This window comes from Ailuropoda melanoleuca, chromosome 16 (assembly GCF_002007445.2).
Source record: "Ailuropoda melanoleuca isolate Jingjing chromosome 16, ASM200744v2, whole genome shotgun sequence".
In the NCBI taxonomy this organism is placed as follows: domain Eukaryota; kingdom Metazoa; phylum Chordata; class Mammalia; order Carnivora; family Ursidae; genus Ailuropoda; species Ailuropoda melanoleuca.
The window spans coordinates 24,075,477-24,096,887 of NC_048233.1; the positions used below are offsets into that span (position 1 = coordinate 24,075,477).

Consider the following 21,411-nt stretch of genomic DNA (forward strand, 5'->3'; position numbering starts at 1 on the left):
TCCTCCTTGTCTATATAGGATTTGGTATACTCGTTTCTTAAATGAAATGCCTGGAAATGAATAATCCTTAAGGTGACTCAAAGTTCTAGAATTCTATAGGATGTCCTTCAAATTTTACTATTTTATGGGATCACAGAAATTTATAGCTGCCTTTTTATTATTCTTTATTGTCTTATTTGGTTGTATGTCCCTGATCAGGAATTCTATCCCCATCTTACATTGTGCCTATGGGAAAACATGACCTATTTTCCAGGAACAAACTGTAGTCAAGAAATAAACAAACACATAAATAAATAAATACTGTCTAGTATTTATCAAAAAGGAAAATTGAATTTATTGAACTATATGTTAACTATATTACCATATTGCCATCAACACCAACCTTACTAAAATCTATGTGATTTTATTAAAAAATCTGCATTTCAACAGTGTTACATCTTAGGCAGGATAAGGTTCTATGGTCAAAGCATAAGGCAAAATTTTCAGGTCAACGTCACCCTGGAAATCTTTCAAAATGCCAAAAAAAAACCAGTATAATAAGCAAGGGTGGTGTAAACTATACTGTTGTTTAATAAATTCAGCATTTCTAGTTTTCCCCCAGCACTGAAGCAGTTTCCTACTACTACAACTGGGTATCAGAATTAGTTAGGAGCATTCAGTGACCATATTATATGAAAAATAGGGTGTGTGTGTGTGTGTGTGTGTGTGAGAGAGAGAGAGAGAGAGAGAGAGAGAGAGAGAGAAAATGAATGTTTTGTCTCAGAATATATAATTGAATTTGTGTATGTTAAATGAACATACGGTGGGGCTCAACCTTATAGATTAGAAGTAACATATGCCCTCCCAGGAAACTATCTGCAGGTAAGTAACTAAGGGCATGACAATATTAAATGTGAACAGTGTGGCTTATTTCTAATAGACGGCGATCTGCTAAACTCCACTTGCTTCTCCTCTCTGCAAAATGGCGAGACCAAGTTTCAGCATAAGGAAACATTTCCACATTACAAATTTACAAATGCCATTAAATAAGTTACACATTTCCAGGCACTACTACAAAAGAAAAAAACATTGTACATAAGAAGTATTTAGAAGATATTAGAATATCTTCCACAGGTATTTACTGCAATATTTATTATGAAAAGTATCTAAAAATCTAAACAATAAAAATTAATGGAATGGTTAAACAGATTATATAATGTCCACAACTGGGAATACTATCATTATGAGTGGTATAGAAATATCAGGTGATCTAAAATTTATAAAATGTGTGTTTATATTTGCCAAAATAATATGTTAATTTCCATTGCAATGCAGACAGTGAGAAGAAAACTATACTCAGTTATAAGATATGCTTTATAACAGAGAAAAACATCTGAATTTTTTGAAACATCTTAAATACTGAGATAATCCTTATGACAAGATGGAGAAATTAGTTGTGATCTAAGCAAAACTTTGATTATTAGAAATGAGTAAAAATGAGGCATCATGATAAACAGATACTGATAATACTAAATGCTCAGAATACATATTGAGGTTTTTCCTTCCACTTGATTCCTTTTCCAGAAAAGCGACTTAATACATTTGTCTGACATTATGAAAGACACTGAGTCCAGAAACAAATAACTCTCTGTGAACCAAAATACAAATACTTTTAGGATTGTGATACCAATGTTCCACAATTAAACAGTACTGCACATATTAGGAGCTTGATAAGTGGTAGCCTTTGTTGCTATTATATCATCACTGTTTTCACTCTGCTCTAAACCTTCGCACTACTCTTCTCAACAACTGGTGAGTGCAGACTGGGCTTTAACATCCTCATTTCACGGATGAGAAAAATGAAACTCAAGAGGCTCGATTTGCCTATGGTCTAGAATTCTGCTTCTCACTAAGGCTTAACTGTCAGGTAGATATTTTCTTTTGTTTTGCCTGTTTCTGATCCCTGTAATTTTAGCACCTATGGTTTTACCTGTCATACAATGCAAACTTTTAAGTGTAAATTAATAAATATATTAAATCCTAAGTTATAAAAATGACTGATTTATGTTTTCATTTAATTTTTTTCCTGCCCCCTGGGAAATAGTAAGCCACACAGTTTTGTAATAAGCTTGTTATGACGGAAGTTAAGGTAGATAATTATTTGCTAAGATGTTTTACTAGTCTGTACAATATCAAAACTACAGATAAAAATTATCAACACCTATATTATCAAAATCACAATTATTCTACCCAATGTGTTTGTTTCAAATTAAAGTTGATTATTTGTGAAAATGCCCTGAACTGGCAAATCGTAATGTATCGTTTTGGGGGGGGGCTGTACAAATGGATTTTTATGCTGTGAGAGATATGAGAGTACCCACCAATTCATACAGTTAGTAAGAAAGATATATTTCCACGTATATTTCCTCTCAAGTATATGTCATTTCCTACGGTGGAACTATTCTCACCAAACTAGGCAGAGATTATTTTTTATCCTGAGAAATAACTCCAAATGTTTTTGGCTTCCCCAGTAGACATTAAAAAAAATTTTTTTTTTCTCTTTATATATCTTGAACCTTCTGTATGGCAAGAACCCCAGCCCCTACTTCTTGATATTTTCAATGTCTACCAGACAACAGAGGCCAAATAAACGCTTGTTACTTCTGGCCCCACTCTATCTAGCTATTATTTCAACTTATCAAACTTGGGTTTTCTCTCTTGAATTAAAGTCTTATTGAGGACCAGCTGCCGGTTTATGAATATTATTTGCTTCTTCAAATAATCTAACTCAATATTCAAAGATTTTTTAATAATAAGCTGGACTTATCTAACTCAAGTTTTCTAATAGGGTTAGAAAAAATTTAGATAAATACATGAAGATTTCTCAATTAGCTTGGTTTCCAAAACATTCAAAGTACAAGTTCAGTTCATGTAAAGCATTTATGAATGTTTAAGTGCTAGGGATTAAGTGGGAGAAAAATGGAGTTGGGAGTGAAGAGGGCAGGATTATATCTATGAACATGACAACTTCTGCCCTCAAGAAACTTAAGAATCCTATATTTGGTACTTGACAGAATTCTTTACTGATAGATCTCTTTGCATGTATGGTATACTTCCCTTTATTAACAGCGACTGAAGAATATCTGGTAATTTGGTTGCTTAAATATTCTAGTTAACTAGGAGCTGTCATGTATATCATATCAAATTTTCAAAGAAGTATAATATAATTGTGGTCAGAAACACAGACTTGGTCATTCTAGCTCTGCTTTATAATTCTCAAAAGTTAGGCTGGCTACTTCATTTACTCATTTTCAATAAACACTTGCCATGTATTTCATGTACAAGGCACTGTAAATGTGTAAGAATACAAAGATAATTTTTCACTCATTCATTCACTCACTCATTAGCTAATTTACTTAAGAAACATTTGTTGGATACCAAAGACATTCCAAGACATTGAATGATCAATCATTATCCTTTAGAACTGTACAATGCAGTAGGGAAGGTAGGGCATATATGCAGATACCAGAATATAGGACACTATGTTAGAAATCTCATACAAGATATAGACAGTGCTTTAGGGATTCAGCAGACATATTAGCAATATTTATTTGCTTGCCGGGACATTTTTTCTTTCATTAACCTGATGATTTACCCTTCTTTTAATATCCCTTTTTGAATATGCCATGTAGAAAGCTGTCTAACCCCTTTAAAATTTTCTCTCTTGGGTACAATTATTGCTATTTGGAGTAGTGTTCTGGCTTACTATTCTCAACTTACCTAACTGAGGTTTTGAAATACGCTCCCCTGTTCTAATATTTTAAAAATTTAGTGAAAAAAATATTAATCTCATCTATGCCTTTCACAAGTTTATGGGTTCTGCTCACATAAAAAGAGCCAAATTTCATATTTTCTCATATAGCAATCCTTTTCCCTTGGTCATTTTATAAAAGATAATCACTTCTAAAATTCTACCGACTACAATTCAATCTTTCTTGGGTGATTTAGAAGTCACTTTAGGATGTTAACAGTGGCTTAGAGTCATTTTTGTCAATATCTTTGGGTATGGGATACAGAAGGCATTAAAACTGGATTGGATTAAATTGACTGCAGAACTAGGTCATGCCCCAAATGCCACCTTCTTAAATATATCAAATTTTTACTTGTCATTTTTTTCTCTCTCTCAAAATTACAAGTGTACAAATTAAACTCTCATTAATTTGAATTCACAATAAACAAGAATTTACTATGTATATGTGAATTAAAATATATAGCTACATTTTTAGATTTAGCTCACTTTTTCAATTAATTTACAAAAGGACAAAGCTAAATAAAATACTTACATTAGCTGCACCAAGAAGTATCAACGTAGGCCCCAGACCTATTGTATATATTGATCTGAGCATTATTGACACAAGAAATGGCCGAATTCCCACAGGCTTGGAGAAGAAAAACAGCATAGATGTGCAGACCGCAACTGCTATCCAAAGAAGAACTGAGAACAACGGAGAAAGTGTACCTGTAAAATGTGGAAGAAGTTTATTTTTACTAAGAACAAAAGTAGAAAATGTTAAAATCTTTGCCACTCACTTTATATAACATAGCAAGTCAAACCATAAGACACTGAATTTCATAACAACCCACTCTACACACTGTCTATTTAGAGGAAATGCCTCTGAACACATTACTCATTATTACATGTCCAGAAAGTTTGTGATTATTTTCAGGATGTTTAAATACTCACTAGTTAAGGCAGCTTCCATTAACTCTGAGAATTGTTCACCTTCCTCTCCTATGAGAGTTATATGGTAAGTACTTCTGCTAGATGTATCTTACTTGGGAACTTTAATTCAAAATTTATGGTTAATGAGTGTTAAATGTACAGTTAAATCATATGAAACCAAGGATTTTGTCACTGAACTCATACCTTGTCTTGTTCTATTGTTGTAAAGTTTCTATATTGAAGATTCCCCTAAAGAATTCAGAATGTAAAATATCCAGTCTTTAATAAAATAGACACAAGCTTTACCTATTATAATACACATGTGTATAAATGTATATGATGTATGTGTGTATGTATGAGTGTATGTACTGTAAAGCCAACTCAAGCTCTAAAAAAATGTTGAGCTTTGAAATCATCAGAAAATAAAACAAAACTGGGACGCCTGGGTAGCGCAGTCATTAGGCATCTGCCTTCGGCTCAGGGCATGATCCCGGCGTTCTGGGATCGAGTCCCACATCGGGCTTCTCCGCTGGGAGCCTGTTTCTTCCTCTCCCACTCCCCCTGTTTGTGTTCCCTCTCTTGCTGGCTATCTCTGTCAAATAAATAAATAAAAAATCTTAAAAAAAAAAAAAAAAACAAACCATAAGAAAACGAAAGTTCCAAATACTTAAAAAATGAACCCCATTGCATCAAAATTTCTTTAGAAATTACCCAAAAGCAGTTTAAAAATATATCTCCTTTAAAAAAAAAGTATAATTCATTGATGTTTTCACTATGTGGATTCAAGGAATCCCCCGTTGAAGATGTCATGTGGTGCTGTATCTGCCGAAGTAAAGTAAGGGCCGCATTCTTGGGCTGATTAGATCAGCTATAGGACCTCAAACACATGCCTATTGGCTAATGATGTCATAGGGGAAACAACAAAATGGAGATTTTTCCACTAGTTATTTCTTTTGGCCAGTTTTTATTATTTAATAAAATTCACTTCTGCATGCAAAATACCGCAAGTAGAGTTTCGGTATTATCACGGAAACCCTGGGATTATCTGAACGCCTTCACTGAATTCGGTGTAAGCCTTTAGTTCATAGTGAGTGTTAATAGATCAAAAGTAGGCCGGAAGAGTCTGTCAGACATTAAAACACAAAACAAAACAAGTCAGGTAGGAAGCAGCATTAGCTTAGACGTGTTTATTTTTGCAATGTTTGTCCTTATCACGTTGTCTCAAGCAAAGAGTGATAAAAGATGGTTGGGAAGAGAGATCTGATCTAACCTCTTCACCAAGTTTGTTTATTCATTCATTCATTCATTCATTCATTCATTCGCAAGAGAGAGTGTGAGAGCCTGTGGTGGTGGGGAGGAGGAAGGGCAGAGGAAGAAGGATAAGCAGACTCCCCGCTGAGTGGGGAGCTGATGTGGGGGCTTGATTCTAGGACCCTGGGATCATGACCTGTGCTAAAGTCAGATGCTTAAGGAACTAAGCCTCCCAGGCAGCCCACCCCCTCACCAAATTTATGATCTGATAAGATGACTTTGGGGATGGGAAAAGAAGAGGGGTATATATCTCTGGAAATTACCTTAATTCCCAACCTCAATGCTAACAAAATGGATATCCAACTCAGGTTTATTATAATGTTGGTTTAAAGGCACTTTGTGTCTACCAAAACACAGCCTGACCACCAACTAGCCTGACTTCACAGATCTCAAAGAGCCATGGAAAGAATAAGACCTTCCACTTTCTCTCAGCTCATTTTGAGTAAGTAACTAAGTCTCCAGCTGTAAATTCATCAAGTTGTGGAGCTTCACTCTTAAATTTACTAAAACTTCCAACAACTACGCACATTTAACGACTTTTAGCGAGTCATTGGACTCTTCAGTATAATTCATAAGCAGTGTCTTGGCGTGACGTTCTTATTTTAAAAGTCCTAGTATTGACACTGATAGTTACACCGCTCATTGTTATTAATGCCTGATAAACTAACCACATCTTGGCTATTCTTTCCTAGGCAGTATCTGGCTTGCCAAGATTTCCCCTTGATTAAACAAGAAATTATAACCACGCACTTAAAACTGGGCATTTGATCCCTTTGTAGAAAGAACTCAAAGATCATCTAATGTTGTACCTTGCACATAGTTTAATACTAAATATGTATTTGTGAAATCAATAAAATTAAAAGTTACTTAAAATGGCTATTGACAACATTGCCAATTGTCAGCTGTCAATAATTTGTTATCATATTCTGTAAGAATGGTTACATTGGTTTTTTGCTGAAGATTTAATGCAAAAAATAATAAACTGAAACTCTGACAAACTCTAGAGAAGACATAACAGATTGTTAAAGCCAGTTTTTACCCACTAAGGGTGGGAGGGGGATTCCTCTTAATACTTGATGTTTGTATCAATTTTCTATGATAAGCATTGTTACTTTAATAATGGAAAAAATTTTTAGGATTCGCTCTATATATTTTCAGCTCTTAGAAAGTATGGTTTGTCCTTTGTAGAAGAAAATTCAAACAGCAAATTTGGAGACCTCAATTCAAGTCACCACGTAATGGAACTTTCCTATCCACCTCACATGTACAAAACATGCTGCTTCTCACCTCCAGTCCCTCTCCCTCCAGTCCCTCTCCATTTCTCTGCCTCCCATGGAACCCATAAGACTTCCCTGTTTCCCCCACCTCAATCCAGCTAAAGTAGACATCCATCCATAAATCCACGGGTGGTCTTTACTATTGTGCCTTATTCGTCTCTTCGTCCCTTAACTAGATCATGAGCTCCTTGAAGACAAGGACAGCTTTACCAAGTTCTGTGTCTCTAGGGCCTAGTACATATAGTGCCTGGCACATAGTCATACTTCATCAATGGTTGTTATTAAGTTGAATGAATTAAAATCACCATGAAGAACTTAACTTTCTTTAACACAAAGCCTTTGAGGGAAAAAAAGAATTGCACTCTAAATTTGAACCTGATTAAAAAAGAAAAGTCATATGCTATCTGGATATAAGAAATTCACATGACAGCAGTTTTCTCCACTAACTAGTCTGCCTTTGCCAAACTGGGCAGGGACAGTTGGCATGGCCAATGTTCAACTTCTGAACAGACATCTAGGATGTTCTCTAGCATCAACAGCTGCTGCCTCAGCCCAAACCAGCAACACCTCATTCCTCCACTTTGGGTACAAGTTTCCTTTTTAGAGAAGCATATGTTAAATAAATAAACCAGTCAACCAAACCAAAACCTATAGCCATACAAATAAGCCCTGCGTTCCTGAATAAATGCAAATTGAGCTCACCCCTTTGGGAAACCTGGCCTCAGTGGCCTGTGATTCCTGGTGGAAATGACCACTCAGAATCAATCCACATCATTGGGAAAGATCAAGGGAAAAAATGGCTTCCCCTCCACAAATAATAAAGAGGAAATGAAGAGAGAAGAAGCCAAAAATATTTAGAATGGCCTAAAAAGTGATATGTGTAAACTTCTTTTCGTTACTATGTCTAACTATGAATTCCCTAAAGCCCAGTTACCACGTTGAATTGTGTGGGATAAAGGAGAGGCCAACTGGAACTGCCCTCAAGAGTTCACAGCCTCAGGCTGAGAGGTCCTCCATTTCCCAAGGGTCAGCAGTTCCCTCCGGGTGCACCGGGACTTCCAGTTGCCCAAAGGGTCCTTCCTTGGCACCTCCCTACCGTCCAGGCTCTGGTGGATAGGAGCTAGTCCAGCCGCCTTTCCACTCTAAGCAGAAGCTACACGTTCCTGTCAGGTTCCCTCTACATGACAGTGTAACCAGGAAAGGCAGTGAGGGGATTCTTACTGCACTGAATTACCCAGGGAAGGGGAAATTTGGTGAAAAGGAAGAAACACTAGGAAATGTTTGAGAATCTGCCTCTGCTCCCAGAACATGCCTAAGCTTGACTCAGATCAGAGTTTCAGTCTCCTGCTTGGCACCGTAGCTTACCCTGCAATCTCTTGAGAATGCCCAAAGCCTTGTTTCCGATCGCCTTAGACGGCAAACCAGTCTAGGGAAGTCTATGGGAAAGTTGCATTTAATTAAAGGAAAAAAGTATTTCTTTGTTTCAGTGTTTGAAGATGTTTGTTATTATTTTCCCTTGTTCCTGAATCCTATTCTGATCCTCAACCACATTTATAGCAATATAATTAGCATTAACCTAAGGTGTTACGAATCAAAAAATTGCTGTAGTCTTTATAGTTGAATAAATAAAAACAACTGCTTAGTGTTTCCCCCCACAGAAAGAAAGAAAGAAAGAAAGAAAGAAAGAGAGAAAAGAAAGAAAGAAAGAAAGAAAGAAAGAAAGAAAGAAAGAAAGAAAGAAAGAAATTAAGAAAGAAGAAAGAAAGAAAGAACGAACTGAGCTCTTCAAAGCCCAGCCATGAAAGGCAATTATCTAGAGCAGGAGTCCAGGGGGGAGTGCACAAAAGTTGATCCCCTGAGAATCACCTTCCCCTTAAGTATCTCCTTTTAATTACTATACACCACTACTCTGGTTGAAAGGAGACAATACTCTCTCAGGTACTATTATAACCCAACAGTGAACTAGATCTAAGTAATTCCCAGCTTACGTGTGATCAGGCTGGAAAACATGCCTGGAGAAAGGTTACACAGCCCATTCCCTCTGCCAACTCCCTGTCCTCAGAGAGGACACAGTGACTCTGGACCAGCCTGTAGTAGGGTCTGGGCTGGGGAAGGTGGCTCATTTTGACCACGGTCTTTTTTTTTTTTTTTGGCCCAGGATTTACCAGGTGATTTCATGATTAACATCTGTACCCAGAATCCAGGGACTTTAAGGTTGGACAGAATCCTCATATTTACTTATTTTTTTCTTTTTTAACTTTTCATTTCAAAACACTTTCAGATTTATTTAAGAGTTACAGATTAATGCAAAATTACTATATACCCCTCACCTGGATTTCACCTTACATAACCACATTACAATGATCAATATCAAGAAAGTAATATGATATACCATTTTTATCTTTTCTTTTTTAAAACTGAAGTATAATTAACATGCAGTGTTATATTAGTTTCAGGTGAACAATGTAATGATTCAACAATCTGTACATTGCTCAGTGTCATCAAGATAAGTGTACTTATCTTAATCCCCTTGATCTATTTCACTCATCCCCCAACCCCACCTCCCTTCTGGCAACCATCCATTTGTTATTTAAGAGTTTTTTGGGGGGTGCCTGGGTGGCTCAGTTGGTTAAGCGTCCGACTCCTGACACCTGATTTCCGCTCAGGTCATGATTTCAGGGTTGTGAGACCAAGCCCCATGTTGGGCTCCGTGCTCAGCACATAGTCTGCTTGAGATTCTCTCTCTCTTTCCCTCTGCCCCTCCCCCAGCCCCTACTTGCTCTCTCCAAAATAAATAAATCTTTTTTTTTTTTTAAAGATTTTATTTATTTATTCGACAGAGATAGAGACAGCCAGCGAGAGAGGGAACACAAGTAGGGGGAGTGGGAGAGGAAGAAGCAGGCTCATAGCAGAGGAGCCTGATGTGGGGCTCGATCCCATAACGCCGGGATCACGCCCTGAGCCGAAGGCAGACGCTTTAACCGCTGTGCCACCCAGGCGCCCCCAAAATAAATAAATCTTAAAAAAAAAAAAGTCTGGATTTTTGTCTCTTTTTTCTTTGTGTTTTGTTTCTTAAATTCTATATATGAGTGAAATCCTACTATATTTGTCTTTCTCTGACTTATTTCACTTATCCATTCATCTGTGGATGGACACTTGGGTTGCTTCCATACCTTGGTTCTTACAAATAGTGCTGCAATAAACATAGGGGTGCATATATCTTTTCCTCAAACTAGTGTGTTCATTTTCTCAGGATAAATACTCAGTAGTTGAATTACTGGATCTTCTGATAGTTCTATTTTTAATTTTTTGAGGAATTTCCATACTATTTCTCACAGTGGCGGCACCAATTTGCATTCCCACCAACAGTGCACAAGGGCTCCTTTTTCTCCACATCCTCACCAACACTTGCTATTTCTTGTTGTTTTGATTTAGCCATTCTGACAGGTGTAAAGTGGTATCTCATTGTGGTTTTAATTTGCATTTCCCTGATAGGGATTAGTGATGTTGAGCATCTTTTCATATGTCTGTTGGCCATCTGGATGTCTTCTTTGGAAAAATGTATATTCACATCCTCTGCCCATTTAACTGGATTTTAACATTTTTTGGTGTTATTTTTATATTTTGATATATAAATCAATATATTTTTGAGTTTTTTATTTATTTTGGACATTAACCCCTTATTGGACATATCATTAGCAATATCTCCTCCCACTCAGTAGGTTGCCTTTTTGTTTTGTTGATGGTTTCCTTTTGCTATGAAAGAGCTTTTTATTTTGGAGTAGTCTCAATAGTTTAATTTTGCTTTTGTTTTCCTTGCCTGAGGAGACATATCTGGAAAAATGTTTCTATGGCCGATGTCAAAGGAATTACTGCCTATATTTTCTTCTAGGAGTGTTATGGTTTCAGATCTCACATTTAGATCCTCACTCCATTTTGAGTTTATTTTTGTGTATAGTGTAAGAAAGTGGTCCAGTTTCATTCTTTTGCATGCAGCTGTCCAGTTTTCCCGGCACCATTTGTTGAAGAGATTGTCTTTTTTCCACTGCATATTCTTGCCTCCTTTGTCAAAGATTAATTGACCATGTAAGTGTGGGTTAATTTCTGGGCTCTCTATTCTGTTCCATCGATCTATGTGTCTTTCTTGTGTGTGCCAGTACCATACTGTTTTGATTATACAGCTTTGTAGTATAACTTGAAATCTGGGATTATGATGCCTTTGGCTCTTTGGGGTCTTTTGTGGTCCCATACAAATTTTAGGATTATTTGTTCTAGTTGTGTGAAATACAATGTTGGTATTTTGACAGGGATTGCTTTAAATCTGTAGATTGCTTCGGATAGTATGGTCATTTTAGCAATATTGGTTCTTTCAGTCCGTGAGCATGGAGTATCTGTCTACTTGTTGGTGTCATCTTCAATTTCTTTCATTGGTGTTTTATGCCTTTCAGAATGCAGGTCTTTCACCTCCTTGGTTATGTTTATTCCTATGTGTTTTATTATAATATATCACTTTTATCTAATCGATAGGCCTTATTCAGAGTTCATCAACTGCCCAATTACTATCCCTTTTCTGGACTAAGGTCACATAGTGTATCAGCTGTCATGTCTCTTTAGCCTCTTTTAATTTGAAGCACTCCTCTATCTTAATCTTTCATAAGCTTCACAATTACCAATTATTTTGAAGACTGTCTCTCATTTTGGGTTTGTCTAAAGTTTCCTCAGTTTATGTATTTTTGGCACAAGATGCCATGCCCTTGTCAGCACATCGTATCAAGAGGCGCTCAATGTTGCCGTGTCTTATTACTGGTGACATTAACGTTGATGACTTAGAATGATTTCTCCACATTACTATTTTTCCTCTCGTAATTAGTAAGTATGTTGGGTGAAATACTTTGAGACTATGTCAATATCCTGTTTCTCATTATTCTTTTTCAACTACCATTTACCTAGTAATTTTAGCATCCATTGATGATTCTTATTACAGTGCTGCTTGCCAAACGGTGCTATTCTATTTCCATCATTCCTTCTACGTTTATTAATTAGAATACTATTGTAAGGGGGAGGTTTCTCTTCTCACAATCCATATGGACTCCTGGATTCTTATTTTATTCTATGGGTTTTTTTGTATTATTGTCAACACTTTTTTTTTTTCTCAAAATTTCTGCAGATGTGGTCACTGGGCCTTTCAAGTTGGATCTTGTGTTCTTTGACATGTCTCCATCATTTTTTAGTACTTTTTGGAAGGAATGTTAATGCTCAACTAATCCACCTTTAAATCAGCTCAAAGTGCTCCTGGCAAGTAGTCATCCAAACTTTGTTTGACAAAATCCGGCATTAGAGAACTTGCACATCCAGCACAGGATTTTCCTTCTCCAGATAGTTCTGATGTCCAAGTATGCTTCTCAGTTTTGACTTTGTTTTCTCAGTCTTCCTAGCTCTTCATAGTGTACAACTGAAGGTTAGAGACTGAGCTAATCCTGACCAAAATTTTAACTGCATTCCTAGAGTTATAATTAAATAACTCATCCAGAATTGTAATTAGATCACCCAAACGTGACTTTGGGATTCCATATTGCCAAAATGGCCACTCACGCCTTCTCTTCTCTCTCAGCGCCAGCGACCCCTACCTACCCAATGCAGATTCCTAAGATGGAGCCTCCACCTTGGTTACGACTGTTAACTTTTATCCAGTCCTTTTTGAAGAGTAAAGTCTGCATCTTCACCTGATGAGGAGGCACCTTGTTTTTCAGTCTTGTTTTGTTAGTCCTATTTCTCTCTTCTCTTGGAGCCTTACTCCAAATTCTACTACATGTGTGGTTTCAAGTGCTTGTTCAACGACAAGCTGCATCAGCAATACCTCAGAAGCTTGTTAAAAAATACATATTTATGGACTCCACTCCTGAATTATTGGGCAAATCTTCTAAAGCCTCAGATCTTCATCCATAAAGATGAAGTGCTTACTTTACAGGATTGTCAGGAAGAGTAAGGGAAATTATATATGGGAAGTGCTTAGCATTCTGCCCTATCCAATCTAAATGGTAAACAACATCAGCTGCTATTATTATTATCATCAATATTACTATTGTAACTGTTACTAGGCAAGTATCAAAAATGTATCAGGTGTTTTACTTTCTCCTGAATGAGGAAAAAGTAGATGTCTAGAGGGGTGGCACTGCTCATTACCATTATAGTTCATGTACAACAGGTGGCAGCAGAGGCTATACACACTGGCTCTCGTGGTCAAGTAAGGGTTATCATGGAATGGAACTCATAAAAAATATGTTCTGTATGAAGATTTGTTCTCTTCCTGTTATCTATATGCTCCCAACCCAATTATCTATGTAGAAAAGTCCTGGATTGGAAACAAAAGAGTTAACCTTCCTACCATTTGTTTTTAAGCCTCTTTGGGATTCCATCTCTTTATCTGTCAAATGAGGATTTGATATTAGATGATCTCTAGAATTGCTTCCATATCTATAGGTATGCTTCTATTATGCTTCTATTAACTGGGACTCTACAATTTACTCTCAACATTCTGTGCGCAGATGATACCAATTTATCATTTCATGTTGGACTTCTCTCCTTACAAGAGTTACATTCTTCTGTGCCAAGAGGGCTATCATCACTAAATAAGACTAAACACACTTAAAAAGAAAGCTGTTTCTACTTCCTGCTGTATTTGCAACTTCCCACAATGGATGGCCAAATATTTGCTGTGTTTTCATTTGCTATTTCACTCATCACACATCTGCCCCACTGCTGAGTATTCTTCTCTCAGCACTGGCATGCCTGTGAAAATATCATTTTTTTTATAACCATTCAAATTACATCTAAAGGTTAGGACTTGATATCTAGTATTTGTAATGGAGCTTTGAAATAGCAAATTACTCCTGAACTCCCATTTCCCTTCATGCTCACCTCCAGTTCATCTGAAATAGGCTTAAATACCTGTTGTTCCCATCACACCATCACTTTCACTGGACTTCCCTTTGTAGCATTAACATTTACCTTGTAATGACAATGACATCAACAATAACTAAGCTTCACAGAATGCTTACCAGGCATAATTCTAAATGCCTTACCTATATATCGTCTCATTAAATTCTTACAACAGTCCAACAAGTGAGATATGAAGGCAATTTGTGGTTTGTGTTCGCTGATGTCACTCATCTTTTCCTTCAAGCCCTTCTTTCCACACACATTTTGAAGCTACTTACCTGATTGTATCCCAAGGCTGTAACACATTTTCCTATGCACTTTGCCAGACTGCAACAAAACTTAATTCCCATGGTCCCACCCATTAGCATATTTCACCTCTATGTCCCATTTCACTTAAGATGGGATAATCTCTCTTGTCTTTGCTTTTGTAAAACTTCACTCATCATTAGTTTAATAATATTAATTTCAGTCAATCATCCATGTAGAGACATCCTAGATTGGAAACAAGAGTTAACCTTCTAATCTGAGATCTGGGATATTCTCTATGATCATATTCTGTCCTATGCTGTACATTAAAATTTTTTTTTCAGAGTCCATGTGTGCTCATTATAGAAACTTTAGACAAGATAGAAAGCAAGGAAGAGGGTAAAATATAAACTCCACTATTTAAGGTAATCACAATAAATATTTTGGCACTCATTTTCCCATATAATTGAGACACCACATTTAAAATGCTTTCAGTCATATTAATCAGGTAGAAATAATTCTTTTACATTGCCTTGTTTGCCAGTATAGCATAGCTCTAATAGCTCTCCTGTATAGGAGCTTTTTGAAAACTAACATTTCTATTGACCATAGTTTTCTGCCTAATCTACTTATCATCATTCTCTACTTTCAATGAATATAGAAAAATTTAACAAAATTACATTATTATTATTTTGAAGCTCTAAATAGCTAAGGAATGTATTATCAAGAGTATTATCTTTAGAACTTTAAAATATTTATCATTTAAAGAAAGACAAGCACTTGCCTTCATCTCCATCATCCCCAAACGGGTAGAAGAGGGCAACAGCTAAATTGATGAACACAGCCAAGTTGAAGGATATGCTCCCCCAGAGGGATATGTGCCTCGAGAACCAGAACAGTGCAGGGTTACCTAGTAAGCAAAAAGTATGATGGGACAAAATGGAATAATTAATTTTGGTTTCAACACATGAACCCTACTGAAATAACATTTTATCAAATGTGTTTTTGCAAGGTAGTGAAAGTATATTTAAACAAATATTCAAAATGACTTATATAAGAAAGTTTATAATCAATACCATAAGGTATTGATTCCTTTTTTATTCTTCAATCAATTTACACTTAAGCCATGGTAAAAGGGTGAGTAATTTTGCAATTGCTAAACATGGTCAGAAAGAGTGATTCTATAATAATTCTCTCTAATACATCTCTAGAGAAGATTAGGGGAAAGACATTAGTGGCTGCCTGGGGCCCCTCTTCATGGAATAGTATCACTTTATAATTCAGTAATATTGATAAATTGGTCCCACTCCCATGCTTTACAGTCAAATAAAAAACCCAAGCCAGATACATGTCTGATGAAAATCCCTACAACACAGTCACAGTTACCTGAAATTCTGAAACTTAACAGCATGGCCTAGAACTGTTTACTGGGAATTAGTGATTTATGACATCTAAGTTTTAAACCTTAATGCTTCCTAAGCACTTGGGTTTGGAACAGCAGAAAAAATGTGAAAGATACAAAAGGAAGTACTAATAAGTAGGAGAGTCTTTCCCAAATATTTTCAGAAAACAGATTCCAGGGGCGCCTGGGTGGCACAGCGGTTAAGTGTTTGCCTTCGGCTCAGGGCGTGATCCCGGCGTTATGGGATCGAGCCCCACATCAGGCTCCTCTGCTATGAGCCTGCTTCTTCCTCTCCCACTCTCCCTGCTTGTGTTCCCTCTCTCGCTGGCTGTCTCTATCTCTGTAAAATAAATAAATAAAATCTTTAAAAAAAAAGAAAAAAAGAAAACAGATTCCATATTTATCTTCAGAAATGAATTAGTAAATTCATCTACTGAACATAGTTGACCCTAATCAAAAATCAGCTCTTTCTATCTCTCCTAAATAAACGAACAGATATGCAGTGCATACAAATTTGACCACATGACTTTTCCAGATCCTGTCCATTCTTAACTCTTAATATCCAACATCAGATCTCAAATACTAGAGTTACTTGAGGGAGAAAGGCACATCGACTTTCAAATAGAAATTGTAAACTTTTCAAATTAGGTTCTGTGAATCCCAATCTGGGATCTTCTGCTTACTTCTAAACTGCACGTCCCTTCAGTATATGTTGTTTTCCTTCTCTTGGAATGAAGCATTCCAACACTGGAACAGGCTGTGATTTGCCATGGCATTTAGTTGACTAATGTATATTACATTGTAAACATCTGCATTTCCATCATTTTTGAATTAGGAGTCTTCGTTTTAAAAAGCAGAATATTAAGACAAAATTAGAAGATGTTAATTTGTAGCACATCCATCTAATGAATTAGTTTCTATCTATAACCTCATAATAAGTTACTTCCAAATTTTCAATGGAAGATGTACATTGGAAATTATTTTAAGATTTGTTTTCTAATAAGTGATAAGATATTTATCCAAAAAAGAACAAACCCCACAAGCACTAGGTCCTTACTCAACTTAACTTTGTCAAGGATAAAATGTGTGCTTTTCAAATGACCCAAATAAAATTGTTGAATCTTCATATAAGTATTCTGGACACTCAAAATTTTCCCTGAATTCCCTAAGGTTCTACATGGCAAAATGCTAAGGGAGAGTCATTTCTTTATTTTTTCAAGTATTTTGATAAGAAAGCCTAACAATGCATTCCATGATCTTATATCTAAAGATGGTGTGTCTCAAGCTCCACTCAAATTCATAAACCACGCTCATTTAAGTTCCTAGAAAACTAGAAGCCCTGTTGAATAGAGGTATTGAGAACATAGGCCTGCTTGTCTGGAACACTTCCCCCAAAGATAGAAAAGACCTAATCAAGAGTTTCTCCCTACTGTGTTTTGTTAAAAACTCATGATATGTCTTATCTGGGAAAATAAACCAAAGCTTAGTGTAAACTGAAAAATTTTTAAGTTTGAAAACTCAGTATTTCCAAACAGACTTGACCCCTGAGATGTAAGTAATGGGAACCATATCATACTAATTTTTAACTGTAAAATTGTTAACATTGCCTTATTTGAATATAAGTGTCACAGAATTTTCAGTCTGATTTGTCAAGGTAAAGATATGTTGAAAGAAAGAATGACTTGCAAGAAAACTGTGAACAATCTAGTCCATCTTAAGACCGTAAGACAACAGAGGAGGAGCCTGCTGGTGCCGATGTCTCTCCATCCCCTTCACTGACTGTAAGGCCGGTCAGAACCTATTCAAGGGCTGCAAACCTACAGCTGCTCAGCAACTGAAACATACAGCTGCAACCCTGCATTTCATAATATCTATAAAACGAGAGGATCAGCTTAAAAGATGATCTAATTAGTCTGTTTTTATTAAGCCGCAGGTGTCTCAGCTCCAACGCAGGTGTAGACTGGGCTTACATTCTTAAGCCGATAAGTGCCTTCCGTAACATCAGATGGTAAGAAATTAAAAACCGATTTAAACGAAGGCTGTTATGTATTCCAAAGAACCAGTGTATCTACCATCACGCTCAAAACTAACCATTTTGGTTTATGGTACTTACTCCTGATTTTCTTCTGCCACTTCATTTCATTGTAGAGATCTTCTGTTTGCTGGAAAAAGTCATTCACTTTACTGCCTTGTTCATCCCTTTCAGTTGTATTGAACACACGGCACTTGGATTCTCGTGTAAGGTATTCACATATATTGGGCACAGGAAAAACTATTTGTTCCATCGTCCTATCATGCCGAACAATCTGAAAATATTAATTTGCATTTGTTTTAGCCTTTGGACACTTCAGTCTTGGACTAGTTTTTTGTTTTTAGCATGAGCTCATGAATGATATTTCACAAATTCAGGTTTGAAAAAATATGCCAGCTTGAAATATCTAAAGTAATCCTTTAGCATACTACTTTTTATTGTTGTCTTTGCATATTTATCCAAAAAACCCAAAAACACTAATTTGAAAAGATATCTGCACCCTCATTTTCGCTGCAGTATTATTTGCAATAGCCAAGATATGGAAACAACCGAAGTGCCTGTCAATGGATGAATGGGTAAAGAAATTATGGTATACATATGCAGTGGAATATTTTTCAGCCATAAAGAAGAATAATACCTTGCCATTTGTGACAATAAATGGATGGACCTCACGGGCCTTACGCTAAGTGAAATAAGTCAGAGAAAGACAAATGTCACATGATCTCTCTTATATGAGTAATCTGAATATATATATACATACACATATAACACGTGTATATATACATATACATACACACCCACACACATATACATATACACACACGTATATACACACAAGCTCATACATACAGAGAATAGATTGGTGGTTGCCAGAGGCAGTGGATGGGGTGTGGGAAAAATAGGTGCATTGCTCTTTTTTTTTAATTTAAATAAACAGAATAAAAATAAAAAATAAAAATAAATCTGAAAAAGAGACAGAAGGGTGGCTCAGTTGGTTAAGCACCTGACTCATGATTTCGGCTTAGGTCATAATCTCATGGGTTGTAGGATCGATCCCCACATGGGGCTCCATGCTGTGTGGGTAGTCTGCTTGAGAGTCTCTCCCCTGCCCCTCCCCCCAATTCGCGCATGCTTGCACGTCTCTCAAATAAATAAATAAATCTAAGGAAAAAAAAGAAATAGAATTTTGATTATTACAGGCCAACCAATTCAGTCCCTTTAAGAAATGTTACGCTTGATTCTGGTCATCACATTCTACAAGGGGCACTGACAAACTGAAGGAATTACTGCAGACAGTGGGAGTGTATTAACTGTAAAAGGCCAAAATGGATAATTGTTTCAATACATTTATTCAACAAATGCTTATTCACTCCTTAGGCGAGGAGCTCTGGGGACTTCAAAGTGAAAACACAACATGAATCCCAATCTATAAGATCCTCTAGTTCAGTAATCATCATGGTTCTTCAAATGTTACAGCCAAGCTATCATGCTAACAGAGGAGCAAATGTTCTGGACAGTGGGGAAACATTAAAGTGGGCTAGTGTGAATTCTTTATAAAAAATAACTTTCTAATTATTCAAATTGTTCAAAATTGGATCTGATAGGGAGATCTCTATCACAGGAACAATTTAAAGTAGAGGCAAGATCATTATGGAGTAAATTCTCCTTGGATGGGTGGGTAAACCAGGTAATCCACACAAGGTCCTTCATATTTCTCCGTGTTGTTGAGTCTAAAAAGTATTATTTTCAACAATAATCATTATTGTGGTGATGCTCCAGGCACAGTGTCAGTAGGCGACAAATGACACATGAGACACATGTTCCAATATGATATATTAAACTAAGAGCATGATCGAACTGCTGTGGGAGTATAGTGGGATAAAATTAATGAATGCCTGATGGGTGAGAAGCCTCTCTGAGTAGGGCATATGAGCTGGTCTTCCAATGAACATGAGGACTGGTCAACATGTAGAATTTAGATCATCAGCCCAGACTGTTCCTCTGAACCTTGGACTTCCGTACCCAACTTCAGGAATGCCTCAAAGTCACCTCAAATTCAATTTATCCAAGAACCAATAAATGATCTTCCTCTCTCTTTTGACTGCCCGAGCCAGGATTCCAATGCACAACACCAATTCTGCTTATTTATTCAGACCAGAAATCCAGAGGCATCCTTTTCCATACCATTTTTCTTAGGTTGGCACATTTTATAAGGGGCATGATAAATACCCCTTATACATACGTGTGTGCATGTGTGTGTATGAGGGATATTTATCATGCCCCTTATAAAATATGCCAACCTAAGCAAAATGGTACATATGTATGTGTATGTATATTTTTCTCCAATTTAGTCATCTTCAATACCACTATTTTCACATTTTCTATTAAAATATATTTCATCTGATCTACCTGCATCCCATGCCCCATTCTCTTTTCCAATCCTTTCTCCAACAACAACTAGAATAGTCTTTTGAAAAGAGTCCCCCCACCCTTGTATGTTCTTTTTTCCCCTTTAATAACTTTATTTTTTTGTTTTATTTAAATTCAATTAGCAAACATATACTACATCATTAGTTTCTGGTACAGTGCTCAATGATTCATCAGTTTGTATAACACTCAGTGCTCATCACATCACATGCCCTCCTTAATGCCCATCACCCACTTACCCCATTCCCCCCGCCCACCCCCCTTCTGCAACTCTCAGTTTCTTTCCCGGAGTCAAGAGTCTCTCGTGATTTCACACCTTCCTTTCATTTACTTCTATCTGAAATTCTGTGCCCGATCTTTAATAGAGAAACTTCTACTCAATATTTAATATATTCTTTATGGCAACTGTGTCTGTGAAATCAATCCTGAAATTCCCCAGGCACAGTTAATTGCTGTTGTCTCTACATTTCCTTGGCCCTTTGTTTATGCACTTACTACACGGAATTATCTCTGTATGTGTATGTAACTGATAAGGCATAAGTGATCTGCAAACATTTACCAAATTTGTGTATTTACAGTGAAATCGCTCCTCATGGCTGGGAAACCAATAAAAGTCCGACTTCAGACAACAGCCCCAGCTCTCATACAGGTATTAACCAAACCCTTCCTCTGACCCACTCAGCCCACCTGCTATTCCTATCCCTTCTAAGCATGTAGCTTTGTACCATGACTTCTGAGACCTTCCTCAGAACCTTAGTGGTTTGGTCATAAATCCGTATCAACTTCTCCAGCTTCCTGAGGTGGCCACACTCTCAGGCTCTAAGCACCTGATGCAACAAGTGATGTTTTTGCTGCTGGTCCAGCTTATGGGTTCCTAGGTCAAGTCTCCCACCAAAGCTGCAGTACTATTAACGTTTATAAACGTGAGCAAGAGATTAATTTTGTGACATGTTCATTATTCCCAATATTTGGCAATAGTAAACAGCAAGGTATAGTGATTATAAATCCTGAGAGTTAATAGCAATGATATCCATCATGCATTCTGCTGTAAACTAAAAAATATCCACCAAAATGA

General features: G+C 36.7%; 1 protein-coding gene across 1 annotated transcript in view; it reads right to left on the reverse strand.

The window, feature by feature from the left end:
* Positions 1-21,411, reverse strand: part of ITPR2 (inositol 1,4,5-trisphosphate receptor type 2) — a 494,278-nt gene that overhangs the window by 88,474 nt on the left and 384,393 nt on the right. Inside the window, 3 exon segments of the mRNA XM_034646080.1 lie at positions 4,323-4,498; positions 15,260-15,385; positions 17,991-18,183. Of these exon segments, the coding sequence (XP_034501971.1) occupies positions 4,323-4,498; positions 15,260-15,385; positions 17,991-18,183 (495 nt within the window).